Source organism: Ctenocephalides felis, unplaced genomic scaffold (assembly GCF_003426905.1).
Source record: "Ctenocephalides felis isolate EL2017-DRISC unplaced genomic scaffold, ASM342690v1 CF-g0.4_SCAFFOLD_03571, whole genome shotgun sequence".
Classification (NCBI taxonomy): Eukaryota; Metazoa; Arthropoda; class Insecta; order Siphonaptera; family Pulicidae; genus Ctenocephalides; species Ctenocephalides felis.
In genome coordinates, this window is record NW_020539725.1 from 64338169 (window position 1) to 64361775 (window position 23607).

At 29.5% G+C, this 23607-nt stretch overlaps 3 protein-coding genes across 3 annotated transcripts in view; 1 reads left to right on the top strand and 2 right to left on the bottom strand.

The window, feature by feature from the left end:
* Positions 1 to 4567, bottom strand: part of LOC113386963 (zinc finger SWIM domain-containing protein 8-like) — a 63332-nt gene extending 58765 nt beyond the window's left edge. Inside the window, exon 1 of the mRNA XM_026624722.1 lies at positions 4226 to 4567. Coding sequence (XP_026480507.1) covers positions 4226 to 4367 — 142 coding nt within the window. The 5' untranslated portion in view covers positions 4368 to 4567. The remainder of the gene's footprint in view (positions 1 to 4225) is intronic.
* A 2283-nt stretch (positions 4568 to 6850) lies between these two features.
* LOC113384643 (40S ribosomal protein S14) lies at positions 6851 to 7827 on the top strand. The gene is made up of 3 exons (XM_026622388.1): positions 6851 to 6930; positions 7136 to 7382; positions 7540 to 7827. The coding sequence occupies exons 2-3, from the start codon at positions 7146 to 7148 to the stop codon at positions 7756 to 7758; spliced, it is 456 nt and encodes a 151-aa protein (XP_026478173.1). The 5' UTR covers positions 6851 to 6930; positions 7136 to 7145; the 3' UTR covers positions 7759 to 7827.
* Positions 7828 to 10529: 2702 nt separating this feature from the next.
* On the bottom strand, positions 10530 to 20813 carry LOC113385251 (dynactin subunit 4-like). Its single transcript, XM_026623085.1, has 8 exons — positions 20617 to 20813; positions 20267 to 20528; positions 19989 to 20143; positions 17408 to 17588; positions 17148 to 17331; positions 14897 to 15077; positions 12332 to 12507; positions 10530 to 10742 (listed from the first exon to the last, which is right to left on the bottom strand). Exons 1-8 carry the CDS (start codon positions 20743 to 20745, stop codon positions 10550 to 10552), a joined length of 1461 nt encoding a protein of 486 aa, XP_026478870.1. The 5' UTR covers positions 20746 to 20813; the 3' UTR covers positions 10530 to 10549.
* Positions 20814 to 23607: the final 2794 nt, after the last annotated feature.

A 23607-nucleotide genomic window follows, 5' to 3' on the forward strand; every position in this document is an offset into this window, starting at 1 on the left:
ACGAGCTTTGAGCGAGTAAGAGTTTTCTCGTAAAATACTGATGACTAAACTTCGTCAGTAGTACTATTGACTTTTTTAAAAATAGGGATATTTTGTATGATTTATAACGCTTTTAAAACACAAATATATTTATCATGAAAGAGTTTTGTAGGATTACATTTCAATGAGATTCCAACTTTTACATTTTTACTAGAATTTTCAGATTTTAACTTCCCGTAGGGTAGTTATAGTGTGGGAGTTGTAATGATTATGACAATATATTAAATTAGAAACTCCCAACATAAAAAATATATCAAATTTATTGACTATAAAAATATTTCGATATCAAAAATATACATGACATGTCCAATTGTTTTTTTACAAATCAAAACCAGCCTGCTTGATATCCCCACAATAGTAATGGACCAAAAATCGAAATTGAAAAATATTGCATTTCTCGACGTTTTGAAAATTTGTGAACATTTTGGCATACCTCAGAAAAAATGTGTGTGTGTGTGAGTTTTGTGTGTCCGCATTTTTTCGTCCACGTTTTCGGGCGCACGGATCAACCGATTTAAATGATTCATTTACCATTCGATTCCTTTTGATAGAGAGATGTGCTGATTAGTTTTTGGCAAAGGCAGGTCCAGCCGTTACGGAGATACGAAGCAAAGAGTGCAGAGAATGCAAATCGAGTTTTTGAGAGAACAGAGTATCGGATTTGAATGATCTAAAAAACATTCAATTTGTAATGATTGGGAGAAGAGGTGATTAGTTTTTGGCAAAGACAGGTCCAGCAATTTCAAAGATACAGAGCTAAATTAGACAATGTTACAATATTTATAATAATCTACTTGAAATCATTCAATATTCCTCGAACATTTCGTTATCGTACGGGAAGTTCCAGCAATTTGCCTTAAGGCACGATGCCGTACACCCCACTAGTCTTATTTTCTATTAAACGCCATTAATAGTTGTTCATACTTTCATATAAGTTTTCTTAGCAAATTGCAGTTTTGTCATAAAAGTGCTAAATCAACGTTTAAAATCAACGATACATATAAAACAAAAAATAACAATTTATGTTATATGTTTTCGCAAACATACGACGATAGTTAATTGCTTCTGTAATAAATATTTAGTGTTTATTATTTAATATTATCCGAATTTGTTTGTGTAAATATAACCATTACGAATGTTTATTTGTTTATATGAATCAGCAAAAGATATGGAGCATGTTTCGAAAGCAAGCGCTTTTCGACTAAACAAACAAAATCAAACTTTTGGATTCATATTAACATAAATTTGAATATATAAACTACATATTTATTATATACGTTTCGATATTGTATGTGTGTCATCATTCGGCACTTTAACAAATTTTAAATTTAATAATAAATTCACAAAGTTTATAAAATAACAAGATAACTAGAAAATCTTACAAAAATAAAAAATACAGGTTCTTATCAAAACAGGAAAAAAATGCAACATACGTGCAGCATAATTTCAAAAAAAAAATCATTTCATTGCATACAAATATTTCAAAAAAATATATATTAGAAAAAAGTAAATAGGATAACTAAAAACTTGTAAAAGTGCGGTTCAAAATTAAAATATATTAAAAATTCGAGCATTATAAGTAATTCAAGAATTTCAAATAATTTTGTTTCACAATTCTGCAGAATAATATTATAGTGTAAGTAAATATATAGTAGAGCAAAAAGAAAGATATTAAAGGGAGATTATTGGAGACAAATTTTATGCAAATATTTTGCAAAAAAAAAATTCAGTCATACAATTTTAATCTAGAAGGTGAAGTGGAGGGTCTCAAAAAATTGGCACCTGATTATATCCATAATTTTAGCTCTCGAAATAATTAAAAAAAAAATCCACATATTATTAATCTAGAATAATGTCGCTATCCAATGAACTAAGATCATGTAAAGATCATGTTTTTCCACAAAATAGCGAAAGAAATAAATTTTTACAACTTTTTTTTGATATTCTCAAATTGAAAATTCGGAGGTTGGAGATGATCAAAAAATTGGCACCTGATTATATCCATAATTTTAGCTCTCGAAATAATTAAAAAAAAATCCATTAATCATAAATAATTAAATTAAGAAATCCATTTTTTTAATATTCTCAAATTGAAAATTCGGAGGTTGGAGATGATCATACTTTATACTAAAGAGAAGTATAAAGAAAACCCTGTAAAATTGGTCTAATAGAGGTTTAGATTCAAGATTATCGTATTGAAAAAGACAGTTTCGAAAAGAAAACAAAGGTGAATTATTGTGGACAAACAGCTATATTTTCCAACATAGTTTAAAATTTGATAAATCCTCTTGTTAAATATGCTAAATATTGACACACATACAGTGTCAAAACGTACAGAATAAATAGTTCAATAATTAACCTTCCATAGGATAAGTTCCATAGGATAAAATCAAAAATGAAAATTTTTATATATCTTTACGTTTCAGTGATTTCTGAACATTTTGGCATACCTTAGAAAAAAATGGATGTATGTGTATGTGTGTGTATGCGGATACAAATTTCCGTCGACGATTTCGGGAACACGGATCAACCGATTTGAATAATTCAAAAAACATTCGATTCGTATTGATAAGGAGACGTGCTGATTAGTTTTTGGCGAAGGCAGGTCTAGCCGTTCCGAAGATACGGGGCAAAAAGTGCCAAAAACGGTAACTCAGTTTTTAAGAGAACGGAGCGTCCGATTTGAATAATTCAAAAATCATTTTACTTGTATTGACAAGATAAAGATCTGATTAAATTTTTGGAAAGGCAGGTCTAGCGGTTTCGGAGGTCTAGTAAAAAAAGTAAAGAAAAAATGCCATTTGGCGGTCAAAAATGATCATTAGACATATGCACATCAAATTATCAGATATATTATAGAGATTTTAACATAAGTATAAATTTTGTTTACATTCCTATGGGTTCCGTACCAATGTTTACGCGTTAGACGGCGACGCGGCGCTTACGCGCTTTATATTTTGTCTCTATGCAGTTAAAACAGTACGATTGCTTTGAAAAAAAGTTCAGATCTTCCAAAATATGTCAAAATAAAGAAAACATTTTTTTTTCAAAAAAAAACTTTTTTTTCTAAATTTTTTTTCAAAGACAGAGATACATATATAAAAAAGTAATTTTTTGTTCAATTTATAGTTTCTCAAAACTATCTTTTTCGAAGTATTTTTTTTTTCAAAAATGTTATTCGTTTTTTAAGAAATAATAATATTTGATACGGGAAGTTCCAGCAACTTGCCTTGAGGCAAATGCCACTATGTTTTTGAAATTGAAATAATATATCAAGAATAAAAATAAATTTAAGAATTTCAAGTAAAAAAATTTTAGAATTGAGAATAATAACATTTTCGTGTGACATGATATATATGAGAATTAAAAAAAACTAATCAATAATAAATTAATAAAAATGTAATGTTTTATTTAATTGAATTTGCGTCAAGCGTCATCAAACTATAAATATAGACTGAATAATATAAAGTCAAATTTTATAGCAATAATTACATATGTGTTTAGTGAATTCTCAAATAACAGTATCATCAACTTACAATTAATTTTCCGTAGGGTAAGTTATACTAATTACAAAAAAATCTAAAATAAAAATTTTTATATAACATACGTTTTGAAGGTTTCTGAACATTGTGGCATACCTTAGAAAAAATTAATGTATGAGTGTGTGTCTTTAGAATTTAAAGTGAAAATTCTTTACAATTCTGCATAATAATCTTGTATATATATAATAGAACCGAAAACAAAGATGTCAAATTGTACTAAAAACTTAGCCTCATCAAAATAAATAAATACAGACCGAATAATATCAAGCTTGAAACGATTTTTAAAACATATAAATATCATTTTGGATTAAGTGAATGCATAAATAAAAGTACATATCATCAAACTTATAATTAGTTGCAAGTGTTCATATGTAAGCGTAAAGGGCCCTGAAAAAATGTCAAAACGACTAACTAAATCGAGACAGAGACGTCTACTATGTCGTCGAACGGGTGCGCGCGCTATCCAGTGTGATTGCACTGAGCCCGACCAGCTGATCGTTGTCAGAGAGTCACAGAGTCAGTGCAAGAAGGTAGCAGTAGTGGCCAACGACCCACAAAAATAATAAATACATATGGAAGAAATTAATTTAAAATAATCTTACCTTCGCCCGACTTCTTATTCCCGACGGCATTATAGTTTCCACCATTAGCATAGGCCGGTCTCTTCCAGCCTCTCCAATTATTGCACAAACTCTCAGGCTCGGAGCTCCAGCTGCACAACGAGTCCTCTTCGAATCTGTCGGAGTCTTCGAAACTAAACCTGTCACCTTCCTCCCAATCGAGCATCGGGGCCTCCGCCTCTGCATTTTGCTGCTGCTGCTGGCCCTCGACATTGTTAGAATTATTAGCACCCGCCGACGCCACTTTGACAGAATCAAGTGTGGCGTTTTACACCACACACCACACAAAACTATAATAATATTATTATCACCACCACTATCCACTAATCGACTGATATTATTATTATCGCGATCGATGTGTGCGTGCCCAAGACAAGACAAGACGAAACAAGACCCGATTATGTTTCTGTTTCCTCTATCAAATGGTCGCTCGGAATGATGACATCGCACCCGTAATCACAGGACACTTTTATAAAATACATTTAGAGTTTTTTTTAATTCAATCCGAACAAAAAACCAACAATTTGTCAAGCGCTAGCGACCTCCCTCATCGAAACCACAATAACAAACATGGCGCACGCTTCGGATGAATTACTTGTGCCACGGACGAGACCGAAATGATGCCGAAGTTAGGCGAACGATCGATTACGGTAGCGAAGTTGGCGAGAGTAAAGGCGCGAGATTCGAATTCGAAATGTCACTTTTGAAATTGATGTGAAATTGTTCGCGAGTGGAATTTTGCCTTGAGGCACGTTGCATGAGTTTCCCAACATGTGTAAATAATTGTTTTGATAGAAAATTAACATATTAATATATGATTATTCAATTTTGTACATGTTTTTTTATATTACACATTATTAAAACACAAACACATGCCTAATACATAAACTGATTATTTTCTGACCGATTAAGGGGGTATTCTAGTGTAGAAATTCAAAACTAGTGGTGTATGGCATCGTGCCTTAAGGTAATTTGCTAGAACTTCTCATATTGTAATAAAATATTAAATGTTTTCAAATGGATTATTATAAATACTGTAACTTATTATTACTATTGTATGTATATGTATTATTACTATACATATTTGAACAAATTATTTAAGAAATTACTAAAAACACAGAAAAATGCACTAGTAAACTTGACTTCTTAGTTTAAACAAGAAGCTCAGTATTTAATTTTGAAATTCAATCAATTTTTTTATTATAATTTTGTGCCGAACGGCAAAAATTGTTATACACAGATTATAGATTATTTTATCTATTTTTCATTGATATATAATAATATATACATGTTTGAACAAATTATTTAAGAAATTACTAAAAATACAGAAAAATGCACTAATAAACTTGACTTCTTAGTTTAAACAAGAAGCTCAGTATGTAACTTATATATGTTCACAGACAAGTAAACAAACACAATGTAATCAATTGAATTTCAAATTAAGGACCTTATCTCATATTTATAAGAATTATATAAACTTAATTGCGAAGTTAAAATTATTTATTTGAATTATATAAGAGAGTTTTAGAACTTTAGCTAGAATTCAAATTAAAATTCAAATAATTCAAAAAAATGTTTTTTGCTTTTGTCAAAACAAACAGAAAGTTTTTTGAATCATTCAAATAAAATGCTTAATTCTCTCAAAAACTGTTATTTTTTGCATATTTAGATCAGTATCTCCTTGGCGGTTGGACCTGCCTTCGCCAAAAATTAATAACCACTTCTTCCCGTCATTACGAATTGAATGCTTTTTGAATCATTCAAATCGAATGCTCCGTTATCTCAAAAACTCGATTTCTATTTTCTCTACTCTTTGCTCCGTATCTCCGTAACGACTGGACTTGCCTTTGCCAAAAACTAATCGGCACATCTCCCTATCAATTATAATCGAATGTGTTTTGAAACATTCAAATCGGTCGATCCGAGCGCCCGAAAACGTGGACAAAAAGTTTTTCTGAGGTTCAGAATTTTATCCTTATTTGGATAAATCATTTCTGGACAATATATTTTTTATAATATTTTCAAAATTTGATAAAAAAAACTTAATTACTTATTACTTTGTAGTAAAGTCGTTTTCAAAATTTAATACTACAATTAAATTTAACATTTCTATGTTAAATAATTTTTAAATTTATATATATAATAAATATATATTCTTGAATAAAAGAATAAATAATTAACTATATTTGTTATGTACGTTTTGGAATTGTATATGTGTCATTATTGAGTACGTTAAAAAATTTGAACCACACAAATTTAAAGACATATGTCTTTAAACAATATTATTTAATATAAAAAGAAACTAATAAAACAAAATAACAAATTAAAAGATAAATAATAAAACATGAAGGTAGTCATATAATTACCAAATTTCAGACATTTTTTTCCTGGTTTCGACATTTCTTAGCTTACTGAATGATGACACACATACAGTGTCAAAACGTACAAAATATATACATATATTATAAAAATAATTAAAATATGCTTTATATTCTCAAATTAACAAATATTTTCAAAAAATAATTCTAATTTAAGGTTTTATACAATTTAATTCAGAAAGAATTAGTTTTTGCCAAAACAATATCTATACATTTCAAATTCAAACTTACCGCCGAATCCAACTAGCATGAAGTTATCCGCAGTGTCAAAGAGCTCTCGTCTCGCGCGTGTCATCCATCTTTCTCTTTTGAATTTCCTGTCTGCGGAATATTGTGTGAAATCACAAATAGGTAAACGAAATCTTCTATAAAATAAAAATAAAATACTTGACATCAATAATACATAAAGTGAGTGTTTTTCCACTTGTTGATAATACTAATAAACCATAATTTTACCATAAAAGTGCATTCAATAATCCGATGTTCCCGGATCAAGTTTTGACAACATCCTAACCTATAAATTAAAAGTGTTATAATTTTACTGTTCGTGTTCTAGGGATTAAAAAATGGCTCCAAGAAAAAACAAAGTAGCAAAAGAAGAAGTGCAGGTGGCTTTGGGACCTCAAGTACGTGAAGGTGAAATTGTTTTTGGAGTCGCTCACATTTTTGCCAGCTTCAATGATACTTTCGTTCATGTCACCGATTTGTCTGGACGTGAAACTATTGCCAGGGTCACCGGAGGCATGAAAGTAAAGGCTGATCGTGATGAAGCCTCTCCTTATGCTGCTATGTTGGCCGCTCAGGTAAGGAAAAAAAATAAAAGTTAGGTTAGGTTCCACAAAGCCTTTGTCTACTTCTCCTACAACCTGCAATAATTTTATATTCAGTTAATAATTGCTTACAAACTCCAGAATGTATTTATACTTTCAATTATTACCTTTATCCTGTGTCCTTTACCAGGATGTGGCTGAGAAATGCAAGTCCCTCGGCATCACAGCCCTGCACATCAAGCTCCGTGCCACCGGTGGAAACAAAACCAAGACCCCAGGACCAGGTGCCCAGTCCGCTTTGAGAGCTTTGGCCCGTTCTTCGATGAAAATTGGACGCATTGAAGATGTGACACCCATTCCATCAGATTCCACACGCAGGAAGGGTGGTCGCAGAGGTCGTAGATTGTAAATGGACAATGAAAATATTCATGGATTTTGTATTTGTTTTGTTGTAATAAATGCTCGTCTGTGAGAGTAAGTTTTATTTAAATGGTGGAATATGAAATTCAGTTGTTTATTATTGTCCTAGGTTGTCGGTTGAGGAATTAATCCTAGAAATAATAATAAATGTAGTCTTACTGAGTGCAGGTTTATGGTGTAAAAGTTTTCTTTCCTTTGTTCATTATTTCTGTTACTGTTTTATTACAATTATTCACTTTTTTAATACATTTTTCTTTACAAATTTCTTGATCCTGTGCTTTGACTTTGTTTTCATATAAATTATATAATAGTTGAATTATCTTAGGCAAATGTAGTCTTGCAGTGCAGGTCCTTGATGTAAAAGTTTTCTTTCCTTTGTTCATTAGTCCTGTTACCGTTAGATTACCATTGATCACTTCCTTTCTATTTACCTTTCTTGATCCTGTGCTTTGACTTTTCAATTTCCATATATATTATATAATACTTGAATTATTTTAAGCATTACGCTAATACAAATATATTTAATTCAAAGATAATGAGACCAATAAATTATAATTTTATATCAAGAACTTCACAAATTTGAAAATTTGTTTCATTATTCAGATTCTACTAAAAAAGATCTTTCAAATGATACCCCACATGCCATAAAAGATACCATCAAAAAATTTTGAAGTAAAACTTCTTTAGACACATCTGCTACAAATTTGTAAAAAGTGTATATTTAGTTATACAAATTACATAAAATGTTTTACACCTCTAGATATTAATATTAACATTTTAATATTTTTGCACTATAAGTTTATGTATATGAAGTGCTTATTACAATGTTAATTTTTTTTATGAAAATTGTTTTCTAATCGTCGAGACCTTTTAAATGATACCCCACATGCCATAAAAGACATGATACAAATTTTTGAAGTAAAACTTCTTTAGACTCATCTGGTACAAATTCGAAAAATGTATATTTTGTAGACAAATCACTACCTAGTTGAATTAACACCTCCATTATGAAAAAAGTAACATTTTAATATTTTTTGCAATATTATATGTATGTATATATAAGGTGTTTATTACAATATGCTAATTTTGTTGTGAAAATCGTTTTCTACTCATTGAGACCTTTTAAATGATACCCCACATGCCATAAAAGATATTATCTAAAATTTTGAAGTAAAACTTCTTTAGACTCATCCGATACAAATTCGTGAAAAATGTATATTTTGTGGATACAAATTACGTAAAATGTTTTACACCTCTAGTATTAGGAAAAAATCAATAAATTTTAACATTTTAATATTTTTGCAATATAATATGGTTATGTATGTACCGTATGTATTGCAATTTACTAATTTTGTTGTGAAAATCATTTTCTACTCTTCCAGACCTTTTAAACGATACCCCACATGCCATAAAAGATACAATCCAAAAATTTTTGAAGTAAAACTTCTTTAGACTCATGTGTTACAAATTTTTCAAAAGTGCATTATTTGTGGATAAATCACATAGTTAATGTTAGTATTTACTTATTTTAAAAAAATTAAATAGATTTTAACATTTTAATATTTTTTTACTAAAATATGGTGTAATATATATATATATATATATAACGTTTTATTACAATATTCAATTTTTTCGTAAAAATCGTTTTCTATTCATCAAAACTTTTTAAACGATACCCCACATGCCATAAAAGTAACCATCAAAAAATTTTGAAGTAAAACTTCTTTAGACTCATCTGCTATAAATTTGGAAAAAGTATGTATTTTCTAGACAAATCACTATCTAGTTGAATTAACACCTCATTTATAAAAAAAGTATTATTTTAATATTTTTGGCAATACAATATAGTTATGTATTTAACGTATTTATCACAATATACTAATTTTATTGTAAAAACTGTGTTCTATTCATTGAGACCTTTTAAATGATACCCCACATGCCATAAAAGATAGGATATAAAATTTTTGAAGTAAAACTTCTTTAGGTTCATTTGATACAAATTCGTAAATTTTTGGATAAATTACATAAAGCGCATTATTTGTGGATAAATTATATAGTTAATGTAAGTGTTCGATTATGTGAAAAAAATTAAATGAATTTCAACATTTTAATATATTTGCAATATAGTTATTCATTTAACGTGTGTATCACAATATACATTTTTTTTGTGAAAATCGTGTTCTGCTCATCGAGACCTTTCAAATGATACCCCATATGCCATAAAATAAACCATCAAAAAATTTTGAAGTAAAACTTCTTTACTCATCTGCTTCAAATTCTTAAAAAGTGTATATTTCGGGTCCAAATCACAAAATTTTAAACAATGCCCAATAGGCGATAAAATATACGATCTATATTATATTGAAGTGAAACTTTTTAAAACCTGAGACACTCCATCCAGATCCGATCCAGTTTCTTAGAACTTCATTTGTCACCTTGTCTGTCCACTTTATAGGATAGTTTTGTTGTGGCCTTTTTTAGAGTCCACGTCTCTGATCCGGAAAGAGCTTAATACACTTTTAATTCCACATGTATAAAATAAACAAATCTGTTTAATTCCAGTCCAGTATTGTGAGTTTTCTTTTCAAAATTTTCTCTTAAAAAGTAGCTTAAAATTTTATTAAAAGTATTTTAATTATTAAAATTTTATTACAAGCTTAAATATGACAATAAATAAATAAATCCAATTCTATTAATACAATTCAAAAACCCATCTTAAAAGTAATAAAGCACATTAAAAAATTAAGAAGCCTGAATTTTATATTATTATTATCTTTGTATTATTGTATTTTTCCTGCAGTAACAAATACCTTTGCAAAAAGTTCATGTTTCATTTTTTCCGGAAAAACTGTATTGACATACGTGTATTTCAGAGTCAGGCCGATGATTACTTCATCCCCGGATTTCAAATCTGCATTTGGAGTCGTGAAGAACTTCAAACTTAGTTTGTTATGTTTGCGCCAAATTATAAATCTGAAAAAAAAAACGGGTAGAAAATACTTTAAAAATAAATAATAGTTCATTTTGAGAAGAGTTTTATCACTGCTTAGATTTATTCCAAGAATGAGCAACCTTTCTAACTCAAGGACCGCATTCAATTTTGAAAATTTTATGGCGGGCACTTAATAATTTACAAAGTTTGATATATACTAATAAACAATATAATAAAAAAACTCCTAAATTATGAAAAAGTAAATATTTCCTAAATTATTGCTAAATTTCCTAAATAATAATTGTAGTTTATATATAAAAATAAAATAAAATTTGAAATAATTGGTCAAGTTAAAAAATACTCAGTGCATTAGACGCATGTTCAGTCAGATTATCTTTCTTTAATTGTTTTATACTGGATGAATGCTATAGCATCCACGTCAAATAAGTGACTATGAAAAAAATGCAGTTTCAACTGAAAAGTAATCTTGCACGTTAACATGTTCGCTTCCAATAGAAGTTTCGGTAGTCAGATTATCATATTTCAATTGTTTTATACTAGATGAATGCTATAGCATCCACGTCAAATTAGTGACTATAAAAAAAGATGCAGTTTCAACTGAAAAGTAATCTTGCATGTTAACATGTTCGCGCCCAATAAAAGTCTCAGTAGTCAGATTATCATATTTCAATCGTTGTATACTACATGAATGCTATAGCATCCACGTCAAATTAGTGACTATGGAAAAAGATGCAGTTTCAACTGAAAAGTAATCTTGCGTTGTGCGCCTAATAAAAGTTTCAGTATTGAGATTATCATATTATTCAATCGTTATATACGAGACGAATGCTTTAGCATCCACGTCAAATTAGTGACTATGCAAAAAATGCAGTTCAACTGAAAAGTAATCTTGCACGTTAACACGTTCGCGCCCAATAAAAGTCTCAGTGGTCAGATTATCATATTTCAATCGTTGTATACTACATGAATGCTATAGCATCCACGTCAAATTAGTAACTATGGAAAAAATGCAGTTTCAATTGAAATGTAATCTTGCACGTTAGTTAAAAAGATTAGAAAATAGAAAATAGAAAAACAATGTTATCTCATTTTAAACGTTATATACTAGATGAATGCTATAGCATCCACATCAAGTATTCCGCATGTATTTTACGCAATTACCTGGCACAAGGTCATTACTAATGACTAATGACTCATTAGTGACTACTAGAAAAGATAATACGAAAATACTATTATGTACTAGGTGAATGCTAATCGTTTTATACTACGTGAATGCTATAGCATCCACGTCAAATTAGTGACTATGGAAAAAGATGCAGTTTCAACTGAAAAGTAATCTTGCACGTTAAGACGTTCGCGCCCAATAAAAGTCTCAGTAGTCATATTATATTTCAATCGTGAATGCTATAGCATCCACGTAAAGTATCGCGCTTTTATTTTCCACAATCTGCTTTGACCAAGCTAATTTGTAAGATAAGATAATACGAAGCTACCTAAAGAATCTGTTAGTTAGTTATAGAATTAAATTTATATCAATTGACTTTAAGTTTGAATGCTACAGCATTCACGTACGCGAGCGGTTATGTTAAATCTAGTTTATAATATTTACCCTGGATCGTCCCCACGTTCAATAACAGCATCATCATCGTATTCTGCAGAATCATCTCGTGCCGGTAAAGTAATTGACTCTTGTGGCAAATCAATGGTGCTATTTGATATGTTCTTGAATTCCCTTGGTTCTTCGGGGATGGAAACACTCAATTGACGACCCAATATTAACGAACTCTATAATAATAAAAAAAATATAATTGGATAAAATTATTAGATGGCACAAAATAAATGTTACATATGAATTTTCATAAAGTGGATTGATAAGGTAACAAATGAAGTCGGAAAGGGAAAAGGAGACTGGGAAGGATCTGTTTTGCAGAGTTAAATAATAAATAAAAAGTAATTACTCTATAGCCACTTTCCTGCTAATTCTAAAGAAACTGCTCGACCGATTGTCTCAAAAGAAAAAAAAAACAAATAAACAAAAACGATTCCTTTAAAATGGTTTTAAAATTTTGGAAATCGGTCCAGCAGTTTTTGAAAAAACTGACGAAGGTAAAACACAAGGACTGAAAGGATTGGGAAAAAGAAAAATGCAGATGATAGATGACTTCTTAAGCTAGAGTAGAAAATACAGGGAACTGAAAGCCGAAGCACAAGACCAAGAAGCATGGAAACACATATGCATAAAAATGTTTAAAAAAGTTACTAATGGTAATGGGAAAAATAAACAAATTGGGAAAAAGAATCATTTATTAATATCATTTATTAACTTCCCGTAGGGTTGTTATAGTAATGGGCCGAAAATTAAATGAAAATTTTTGCATTTCTCGATGTTTTGAAGGTTTCTGAACATTTTTATAGGGCATACCTCAGAAACTAAATGGATGTGTGTGTATGTGTGTGTTTTGTATGTCCGCATTTTCAGTATTAAAAAAGGACTCTACTGACGGGCAAATTAATCTAGAAATAAAAAATGGACTCTACTGAGGAGCAAACCAATACAAAATTAATAAAAGGACCCTACTGACAAGCACAAGCTAAAATATATAAAAGGGTACCTACTTTACTGACGAGCAGACGAGTATTTCAGTTTGTTTGTCAGTAGAGTCCTTTTTATTTTCATGTCTAGTAAAATACAGATGATGATGAAAAATACTAAATACAAAAATTCAAAAAATTACCCAGGCTAAGCATAGCCTAAGCGCCACTCTGGTAGAAATGTTTACCCAAGTGCGTTTAGACTGTTTATATACTGGAGCACTTTTCCATTTTTGTGAAAAGAAAACTATTGAAAAATGTGAAAATGCCGCCAAGCTAAGCACAGTATAAGTGAAAATGTCGCACAGAACTATTTGCAAAGGCTTGTAGACTGTGACTATACGGGAGCACTTTTTTTAATTTTGTGTAAATTAGGCAACTATTTTTTTTTTTTTTGAAATTGAATTCGAAATGAAATGACGATTGTTAATGTTCTGGAGATAAATTGATTTATTTATGATTTACATTTGAATTCAACTTCTTAGGTTGGCGATGTATAAATTAGTAAAATAGAATTTTATTTTTGAAGTAAAACTTCTTAAGTCGCGATGTGATATAGAGTCTGTTTTGATTAAACGTAAAAGAGACAACAGTATACAGTGAGAAAATGAGAGAGAGATATATAAAATACTAGTGCGAAAAAGAGCAACATATACCTGACAGTGTAGAGTGACAGAGTAAGATACATGAGTATGATGTAACCTCCAAAATTTAGCAACTACCTTTTTAAATGTAAATTTTTGATAAAAGGACAAAAGATACCAATTTTTGTTGTTAATAGAAATTGTAGATAATTTAATTGGCTATAAATCTGCTGAATATTGCAAAATGGTGGGACATTTCGTTTTGAAGTTATAAATAAATAAATAAAAATCGAACCGGTCCAAAAGTGTGAAGCAAGATATACTGATGCAACCTCCAAAACTTAACAACAACCTGTTTCATTGCAAATTTTGGGTAAAAGGATATGAGATACAACATTTTGTTATTAACAAAAGTTGTAGATAATTTAATTGGCTAAAAGTTTGCTGGATATTGCAAAACAATCGGACAATTTGTTTAGAAGCTATAAACAAATAAAAATCGAACCGGTCCAAAAATATAAAACGAGATAATAATATATTAAAATGTAGCCTCCTCAATTTAACAACAATCATTTTAGTTCTTATAAATGCCGCCAAGCTAAGCACAGTATAAGTGAAAATGTCGCACAGAATTATTTGCAAATGCGTTTAGACTGTGACTATACGGGAGCACTTTTTGAATTTTGTCAACTATTTTTTTTTTTTGAAATTGAATTCGAAATGAAATGACGATTGTTAATGTTCTGGAGATAAATTTGATTTATTTATGATTTACATTTGATTTGCTCAGATATAACAAGATAATGCAAAAATAATGAAAGTTACAGTATTTGTAATAATACATTTGAAAACGTTTAAAATTTCTCGAATATTTCATTACGACGTTTTGAAGGTTCAGCAATTGTACGGGAAGTTCCAGCAATTTGCCTCAAGGCACGATGCCATACATCACTAGTTATTATTATTATTATTATTATTATTATTATTATTATTATTACCTCTTCCGCTCCAGATTTTTTGTCACTCTTGGTTCCTGGTTCCGGACATTCGAAATCAACAGATAGAAAGCTGATCAACATTTCATTATGAGTTGGATTCGTCAACTTCAGGATAATTTTAGAACTTTGTCCAGGTTTTAGGACTTCGCATGAAATCAGGCGCAACTCTGGTACGTGATAACTAGAAATGGATGGAAGAAATATTTTTGTCAAAATTAAAACAAAAATAAATAAATAAAAATAAATTCCTTAAGAAAAGTTGCATGAACTTCTCGATACGTATACTTGATCAACTAAATCAATAAGAATTAACCCTTTCGACTTGGATGCCGCCTCTCCGGCGACAAAATTCGTATAAATCTCGCAATTCGCGAGTGGAAAGTGTTAAAATGCAGATATTTAGGTAAAATGTTGAACCATATATTTTGAAAAAAAATTGGCTTTCACTAACAAAGTGATAAATATGATTTCCAATTGATGTCTTCCAAACATACTTAATATAATATGTACTGTTAATAAATTTGTAGTATACGAGCTTAAATAAGTTTTACTTCAAAAAATTTAACTTGTATCTTTTATGGCATGTGGGGTATCGTTTGAAAGATCTTTTTGAATAGAATCCGAATACTGAAATTAACTATGTTAATTGTCTACGAAATATACACTGTTTACATAGTATCTTTTATGGCATGTGGGGTATCATTTCAAAGGTATCGTCGAGTACAATAATTTTCACGTTCACTACAAAAGTTTTCAATATGATTTCCACTTGATTGCTTTCAAACATAATTATATTTTAACGAATTTGTAATGAACGAGCTTAAAGAAGTTTTAGTTCAAAAATTTTTGATGGTACTTTTATGGCATGTAGGGTATCGTTTAAAAGGTCTTTTTGAATAGAATCCGAATATTGCAATTAATTATGTGATTTTTCCACTAAATATACACTCTTTACGAATTTGTAGCAACGGAGTCTGAAGAAGTTTTACTTCAAACATTTTTTATTGTATCTTTTATGGCATGTGGGGGTATCATTTGAAAGGTCTCGACATGTAGAATAATTTTCACTTTCACTAAAAAAGTTATCAATTTGTTTCCAATTGATGTTTTTCAAACAAACTTATAATATGCTCTTTTAACACTCTTTTTTGTAATTAACGTGCTTAAAGAAGTTTTACTTCAAAAATTGTAGATTGTATCATTTATGGCATGTGAGGTATCATTTCAAAGGTCTCGACATGTAGAATAATTTTCACTTTCACTAAAAAAGTTATCAATTTGATTTCCAATTAATATCTTTCAAACATACTTGAAATATGCACTTTTCACAAATTTGTAGTATACGAGCTTAAAGAAGTTTAGCTTCAAAACATTTAACTTGTATCTTTTATGGCATGTGGGGTATCGTTTGAAAGGTATTTTTGAATAGAGTCCTAATACAGAAATTAATTAGGTGATTTGTGTACAAAATATAGACTTTTTACGAATTTTTAATAGAGGAGTCTAAAGAAGTTTTACTTCAAAATAGTACATAGTATTTTTTATGGCATGTGGGGTACCATTTAAAAGGTCTCGATGTGTAGAAAACGATTTTCAAGAAAATGATCTTATTGTAATGAAAACGTTATATACATAACCATATTTATTGTAAAAAATATTAAAATGTTAAAATTTATAGATTTTTTTTATATAGTGGAGGTGAAAAACTTTTGGAACAAATACCAAAATTAACTATGTGGTTTGTCCGCAAAATATACACTTTTTACGAATTTGTAGCACAGGAGCCTAAAGAAGTTTTACTTCAAAAATTTTTGATGGTACTTTTATGGCATGTGGGGTATCATTTGAAAGGTCTTTTTGAATAGAATCCCAATACCGAAATTAACTATGCAGTTTGCCCACAAAATATACACTTTTTACGAATTTGTAGCATAAGAGCCTGAAGAAGTTTTACTTCAAATTCACATTTATGGCATGTGGGGTATCATTTGAAAGGTAATTTTTAGTAGAATCCAAATACTGGCATAAATTTCCAAATTTCTCAAGTAATTGATGTTTAATTTAAATTTATCAGTCTAATTTTCTATGAAAAATATATTTGTATTAGTGTTATGACTTAAATAATTCAACCAACATCAATATAAATATAAATATAAAGTTAATAAAAATAAAGATTCAAGATAAATTTAAAATTACAATTAAATAAAAATTAATTACATGTACTATAAAAATGTGTCTAAATCTCACTTACCATGCCAACAGATTGATTTTAAACTTGATAGAACTCGGATTGTACTCTGGTTTGATAACATTATGCTCGCATTGACGACACCTTAAAGACTGTTTGATTGATAATAGTTTATGTTGTGGAAACAGTCCGGTGACACTTGCTGCTTGATTATCCGGTTGAAACAGTCTTTGCTCTACAGTAGTAACTAAAATAATAATAATAGTATATATACTTTTAAATCAATAATAAAGTAAGAAGTAAATTGAATATCTATCTATTACCTTCCATCAAATTCAGTGGAGTTGTAAATATATCATCAGGAAGATCATCAACGTCTTCTGAAGCGACAGCAGGAACAATTGTTGGTTTATTACTTGAATGAAAAGCACTGCTCGGTATGGATATATCGGAAGGTAGGCCGACTTGCTTGCGAATAATAGCTGCTGTTAAACCGGTTTTATCCTATTTGAAAATAGAACCATTAATAATAATAATAATAATAATATCTATATATATTTAAATCTCGTGTCCCGATGTTGGTTCGCGATGGACGCCCAAACTACTGAACCGATTTTAAATTTTATTGGCTCATAGTGTGCATATATATCCAATTTAGGTTATAGGAAATTTTGAAAAGTAAATTTGAAATATAAATATTTAATTTTTATAAATTTCTAAAAATTTTGACAGAAAATGGCCAAAAAAAAACAAAACACTAAAATGACAAATGTCAAAATTTAAGGAAATTTCGATATATAATTTTTGAAAAAAAAATTTGACATTTCAAAAAATAAAATTCAAAAACATGTACATATATAGCAATATCCAATATTTAAATCCAAACGTGATAAAATGCTATATTCAAAATCACTGTTTATAGTTTTAAATCTAATTAAAAATCAATGCCTAAAAATTTGAATAAATGTTGCCATGTAAAAAAATTAAATGTCATTTGTCAATATTTATGAAAATAATTATATGAATAGATTTACGATTTAGATTTAATTGATTAGCTTACCAAATTATTTCGGAAACCAAAACTTCATCAAAACCTTATAGATCAGAGATCACAATAAAAAAGCGGCATATTGAATTTAAAATTAATCATAAACAAAATTTTGACATTTCACAAAAAATTGTTTAACGACTTACTTCAATAAGAAGCAAATAAATTAATTATTCCAAGTTATGTTATAGGCAATATTGTCAAGCAAATTATAGATACAAAACATTATTGCAAAATAAATATTATCATATTATATTAATTTTGGACCAAGAAGGAAATATTTTGACATTTATAAATTTAGTGCATATTGGATATATGGAAATTGACATTCACTATTTTTCAATTAAATGCAAATGTAAAAAATCAAATATTTATATAAAAAATTGTATATTTAGATAAAGATACTGCGTTGATTTAGACTAAAATTTAATTTATTCTTTAATTAAAAAAAAATTGACATAAACAAAATTAAAATAAATTATAAATAGTGTTCCAAAACACTATGATGCGTTGGAATTATTTATCGGAGTGTAAACAAATTTGTGTAATTAAAATATAATATTATTATTAGCTTCCCGTAGGGTAAGTTATAGTAATCGCAAATAAAATCGAAAATGAAAATTTTTATATATCTTTACGTTTCAAAGGTTTCTGAATATTTTGGCATACCTTATAAAAAATGTATGTATGTGTGTGTGTGTGCATGTATGTATGTGTGTGCGGATACAAATTTTCGCCGACGATTTCGGGAACACGGATGAAGCAATTAGAATAATTTAAAAAACATTCGATCCGTATTGATAAGGAGACGTGCTGATTAGTTTTTGGCGGAGGTAGGTCTAGCCGTTCCGAAGATACGGGGCAAAAAGTGCCAAAAATAGTAATTGATTTTTTGAGAGAACGGAGCGTCCGATTTTAATAATTCAAAAAACATTTTACTTGTATTGACAAGATGAAGATTTGATCGAATTTTCATAAGGGCAGGTCTAGCGGTTTCGGAGATCTAACGAAAAAAGTAAAAAAAATGCCATTTGGCGGTCAAAAGTTTCTCAAAAATCTTATTTTTTTGAAGTAATTTTTTTTCAAAAATGTTAATTGTTTTTAAAAAAATAATAATTTTTGGTACAGGAAGTTCCAGTAATTTGCCTTAAGGCACGATGCCCTAATTGCCTTAAGACAGAATTCCACTTACAGCTAGTTAATATATCAGTTGAGATATATTTTGATTGTCATCGCAAATGCTAATCTTACAGGAAATTGTAACCTCTTAAATGGAATAGTACAATCTGAGGGTTTCATTGGAATCTGACAAAAACAAACTAGACAAACTAAATATTATATTAAATTTTAACCGAAAAGAAAATATTTTGACAGTTATAATTAATTTGAAATAAAATGCAAATGCCAAAAATCAGATCTTTATGTAAAAAAATATTTATTTCCATAATATTCCTGTGTTGATTTAGCCAAACTTATGAGTTTAACAATTATATAATTATTCATTGATGACTTAAAATAATTATTAATTTATTAACAAATAAATAATATTTGAAAGATTTTATTGACATATATGACATGACAAAAGTATAATAGACAAAAAACTATGATGCGAGTGAATTAATTTTTGAAGTATGAAATGTGAAATAATTTTGAAAAATATAACAAGTTTTTAACTATTTGTCAAAGAATCAGAGCCCAAATCTATTAAATAGTTGATTTTTGGCACTTTTATTAATTTTTTATCAATTTAGGCATATTTTTTATGGCAAAACAACTTTATATATATATATATATATATATATATATATATATATATATATATATATATATAAATATTATGAAGAATGTTATCTTACTGTTAAAGTGGTGAATTTGCTTCTTGCGTTGTGCTTTTTCTTCAGCATCTCTTGCTTTGCTATTTTATCTTTTATCACAAGCGTTGTGAAATATTCTTGTAGAGCCACGATTCTATTTGAGTGCACATTTTCTCTATCCGGCCACGCTCCACTAGCTGGAAAAAGAAAATAAGATATAAAAATTATAACATTATAAACTACATGCATAGATAAATGTATTATTTAAATCTAGATGCAAATTTAGGTAACAATTTGTGATTTATTATTTATTATCTTACCAACGGTTTGGTCAGGTATCCCAACATCCCTAGAAGTCCACCGACAAGAAAAGCAAGCAAAATAGTACATCTTCCTGGTAATGGGTTTGGCATCTTTTCGTTCATCGTCAGCTTTCACCGGCAGGGCAACATTTGTAGCCCTCGTGGCTAACGTATGGAAGCAACAAGGACAGTTGAAACAGTTTCCACATTTGTGCTTTCGGAGACGAGCTTCTGAGGAGGGAATATTCTCCAGACAGTTTACACAGTAATAGGAATCCACCTGGGAAAAAAATAATAGAAATATATATATATATATATATATATATATATATAAGTATATGTATATTTATATATGTGTATATTATTACCTCATGGTAGACACAAAATCCGCACCTAATTTTCAAACAGTGCCTACAAAAGTATATCTTGGTGATAGGTTTTAAAATTCCACACCCACACACATAATTAACAACGTTTTGGCCCAAAAAGTAAGCCATACTCGTTTAATACTATCAGATCATTAAAAAAATCTAGTTTATATCAATAACTATATTTATAATTTATATTTATAACAATAAATTACTTGGAAATGTCATTTTGCATATTTTAACAAATCTTGAGAAATGTCACTTTTGGTTCACATCAAGTTGCAAAGATGGCGGTGCAAAAGTGTTACTAACTTCAGTTTGATTTAACGGATGAAAAATTCAAATTAAAGCGCGCAAAGAAAAGTTAACATTTAAAATGTTTTTTTATGCTGCAAGGAAAATGATTAGTTGTACGTGAATAGTTTGTTTGAAAAAAATATGCGTAATTATGAAAGAAATTAAATAATGTATAAAGTTGATATGTATTTGCATATGATTTTTATGAGATTTTACAATTTTCCTTGTATTTTAAAAGTCTATCGTCCACACGTTTGAAAACCGGAGTATGTCGGATTACTGGAATGTTCGGACTACTGGATTATAATGAAATAACATTACAATTTACAAACCTTTTCCAAAAAATCGTCGGATTACTGAAGAAGTCGCTCTATCGAATTGCCGGGTTAGTGAGATTCTACTGTATATAAAGCAAGTCATAATTAGTGGTGCATGCAGGGCCGGATTTAGAAATTTGGCGCCCCGGGGCACTGACAAAAATGCCGCCCCATCCCTGAAATTTTACGAACCTTCGAACTTTTTTTTAAAGCAATCGCGCTGCTTCAGCTGCGTGGGACAAAATATAGAAGCGCGTAAGCGCCGCGTCGCAGTCTAACTGATAAACAATGTTACAGAACTTATATAAATGGAAACAAAATTTATACTTGTTATTATATCTTTAAAATATTTTAATTATTTAATATGTTAAAATAATTTAATGTGCCTATGTCTTATGATCACTTTTGTCCGCCAAATGTTTATTTTTCAAATTTTTTATTGGATCATCGAAACCGCTAATTCTGCCCCCACAAATTTAAGCAGTTATTTATTCTGTAAATTTTTTTGAATGTTATTGGACGCTTTTTTCTCAAAAACTGAATTATCATTTTTGGCATTTTGGCCCGTATCTTCAAAACAGTTGGACCTGCCTTGACCAGTAACTAATCAGCACGTCTCCTTATATCAATAGGAATTGAATCATAAATCGGTTGATCCGTGTTCTCGAAATCGACTTGAATAATTAAAAAATATTAGATTTGTATACAAATTGATGGGGCGGACGTGCTGATCAGCTTTTGGTACAGGCAATTACGAAAAATGGTAATTGAGTTTCGATACTTCTTCTCTGAAACAGCTACGCAGCGTGATTGCTTTGCAAAAAGTTCATAATTTTCGAAAAATTTTAAAATAAAAAAATGTGTTTTAGAAGTCTTTTTTTCATTTTCCAATAAAATTTAAAGCTTTTTATAAAATGTAATTTTCAGTACAATGTGTTTCAGTAATTTGTCTTAAGACACAGTGCCATGAGTCACTTAGTTTAAATTTTTTTTTTGACGCTATAAGCTTGGAAGTGCACAAATACGTATATTTTAAGAGGGCTCGAGAACTGAAGAACATATTTTTCTTAAACTTTCAGCTTGTTTACAGATCTTTATATTAGCCAAATTGCCAAATTTGATAACTTATTAACCAATTTGATAATTTACGTTCGGAGAGGAGGGAGGCAAGGCAAAATAATAAGTTTTAGTTAACGTTTATTTCAACCCAAATTTTGCATTGCAATCGTATTATGTTTTGTTAATTAGATTTCTTGAAATAAAAAATGTTGTTAAAAAAAGTTGATTATATTGTACAGAATTTTTTCTCACTATCCAAATTTTGCCGCCCCCCAAAATTTGCCGCCCTGGGCAGTAGCCCCGATTGCCCCTACTGTAAATCCAGCACTGGGTGCATGGCATCCTGCTTTAAGCAAATTGCAAGAACTTCCCGTACCAAAAATTAAATTTTATAAAAATGATTCAATTTTCTTTTAGAACTCTGAAAATAATCGATTTTTGAGATTTTTAAAATTTTTGAAAACGATTGACATTTTTGAAAAAATCTATTTTTTTTATAATTAGAAATATATAGAAGTTTTCGAACTGTTTTTCAAAGCAATCGCGATACGTTAGATGCGTAGAAACGAAATATCGAAGCGCGTGGGCGCCGCGTTGCAGTATAACGAATTAACATTGGTACGGAACCCATGGAAAAGTTAGAATCTAAGAAGAATGTAAACCATTAAACTTAACTGGTATTTTGAATCTATATTTTACTGGCTAGTCAGTAGAGTCTCTTTTATTTTCTTGACTGATATTAACTTTGCTCGTCAGTAGAGTCCTTATTTTGTTTTTTAAGTCGATAATCATATTGCTCATCGGTAAAGTCCCTATTTTAATTTCTGAGTCGATATTTAATTTGCTGTTACTGTAAAAGTAGCTGAGTAAAATAAACAAAAAAAAAATTAATTTGCTCGTCAGTAGAGTCTTTTTTTTTAAATGTAAGAGATATTTTCTTAATTTGCTCCAGTAGAGTCTTTTTTTGTTATTTAAATATGATATATAATTTGCTTGTCAGTAGAGTCCTTTCTTATTTATTCAAAGTTAATATATAATTTGCTCGTCAGTAGAGTCCTTTTTATTATTTGTTCCAAGATGATATTTAATTTGCTCGTCAGTAGAGCTGCTTTGCAAAAAACATTCGATTCCTAATGATAGGAAGATGTGCTGATTAGTTTTTGGCAAAGGCAGGTCCAGCCATTACGGAGATACGAAGCAAAGAGTGCAGAAAATAGAATTCGAGTTTTTGAAAGAACGGAGTATCGGATTTGAATGATCTAAAAAACATTCAATTTGTAATGATTGGGAGAAGAGGTGATTAGTTTTTGGCAAAGAC

Bases quoted from the DNA above. Each gene is read 5' to 3' on its own strand.
- LOC113384643 (XM_026622388.1), top strand. From the start codon at position 7,146: ATGGCTCCAAGAAAAAACAAAGTAGCAAAAGAAGAAGTGCAGGTGGCT. The intron at 7,383-7,539 runs GTAAGGAAAAAA...GTCCTTTACCAG, and splicing joins CTGCTATGTTGGCCGCTCAG to GATGTGGCTGAGAAATGCAA.
- LOC113385251 (XM_026623085.1), bottom strand. From the start codon at position 20,745: ATGGCTTACTTTTTGGGCCAAAACGTTGTTAATTATGTGTGTGGGTGT. The intron at 17,332-17,407 runs GTAATAGATAGA...TTATTATTTTAG, and splicing joins TCCACTGAATTTGATGGAAG to TTACTACTGTAGAGCAAAGA. The intron at 12,508-14,896 runs GTAATAATAATA...TTATTATTATAG, and splicing joins AAAAATCTGGAGCGGAAGAG to AGTTCGTTAATATTGGGTCG.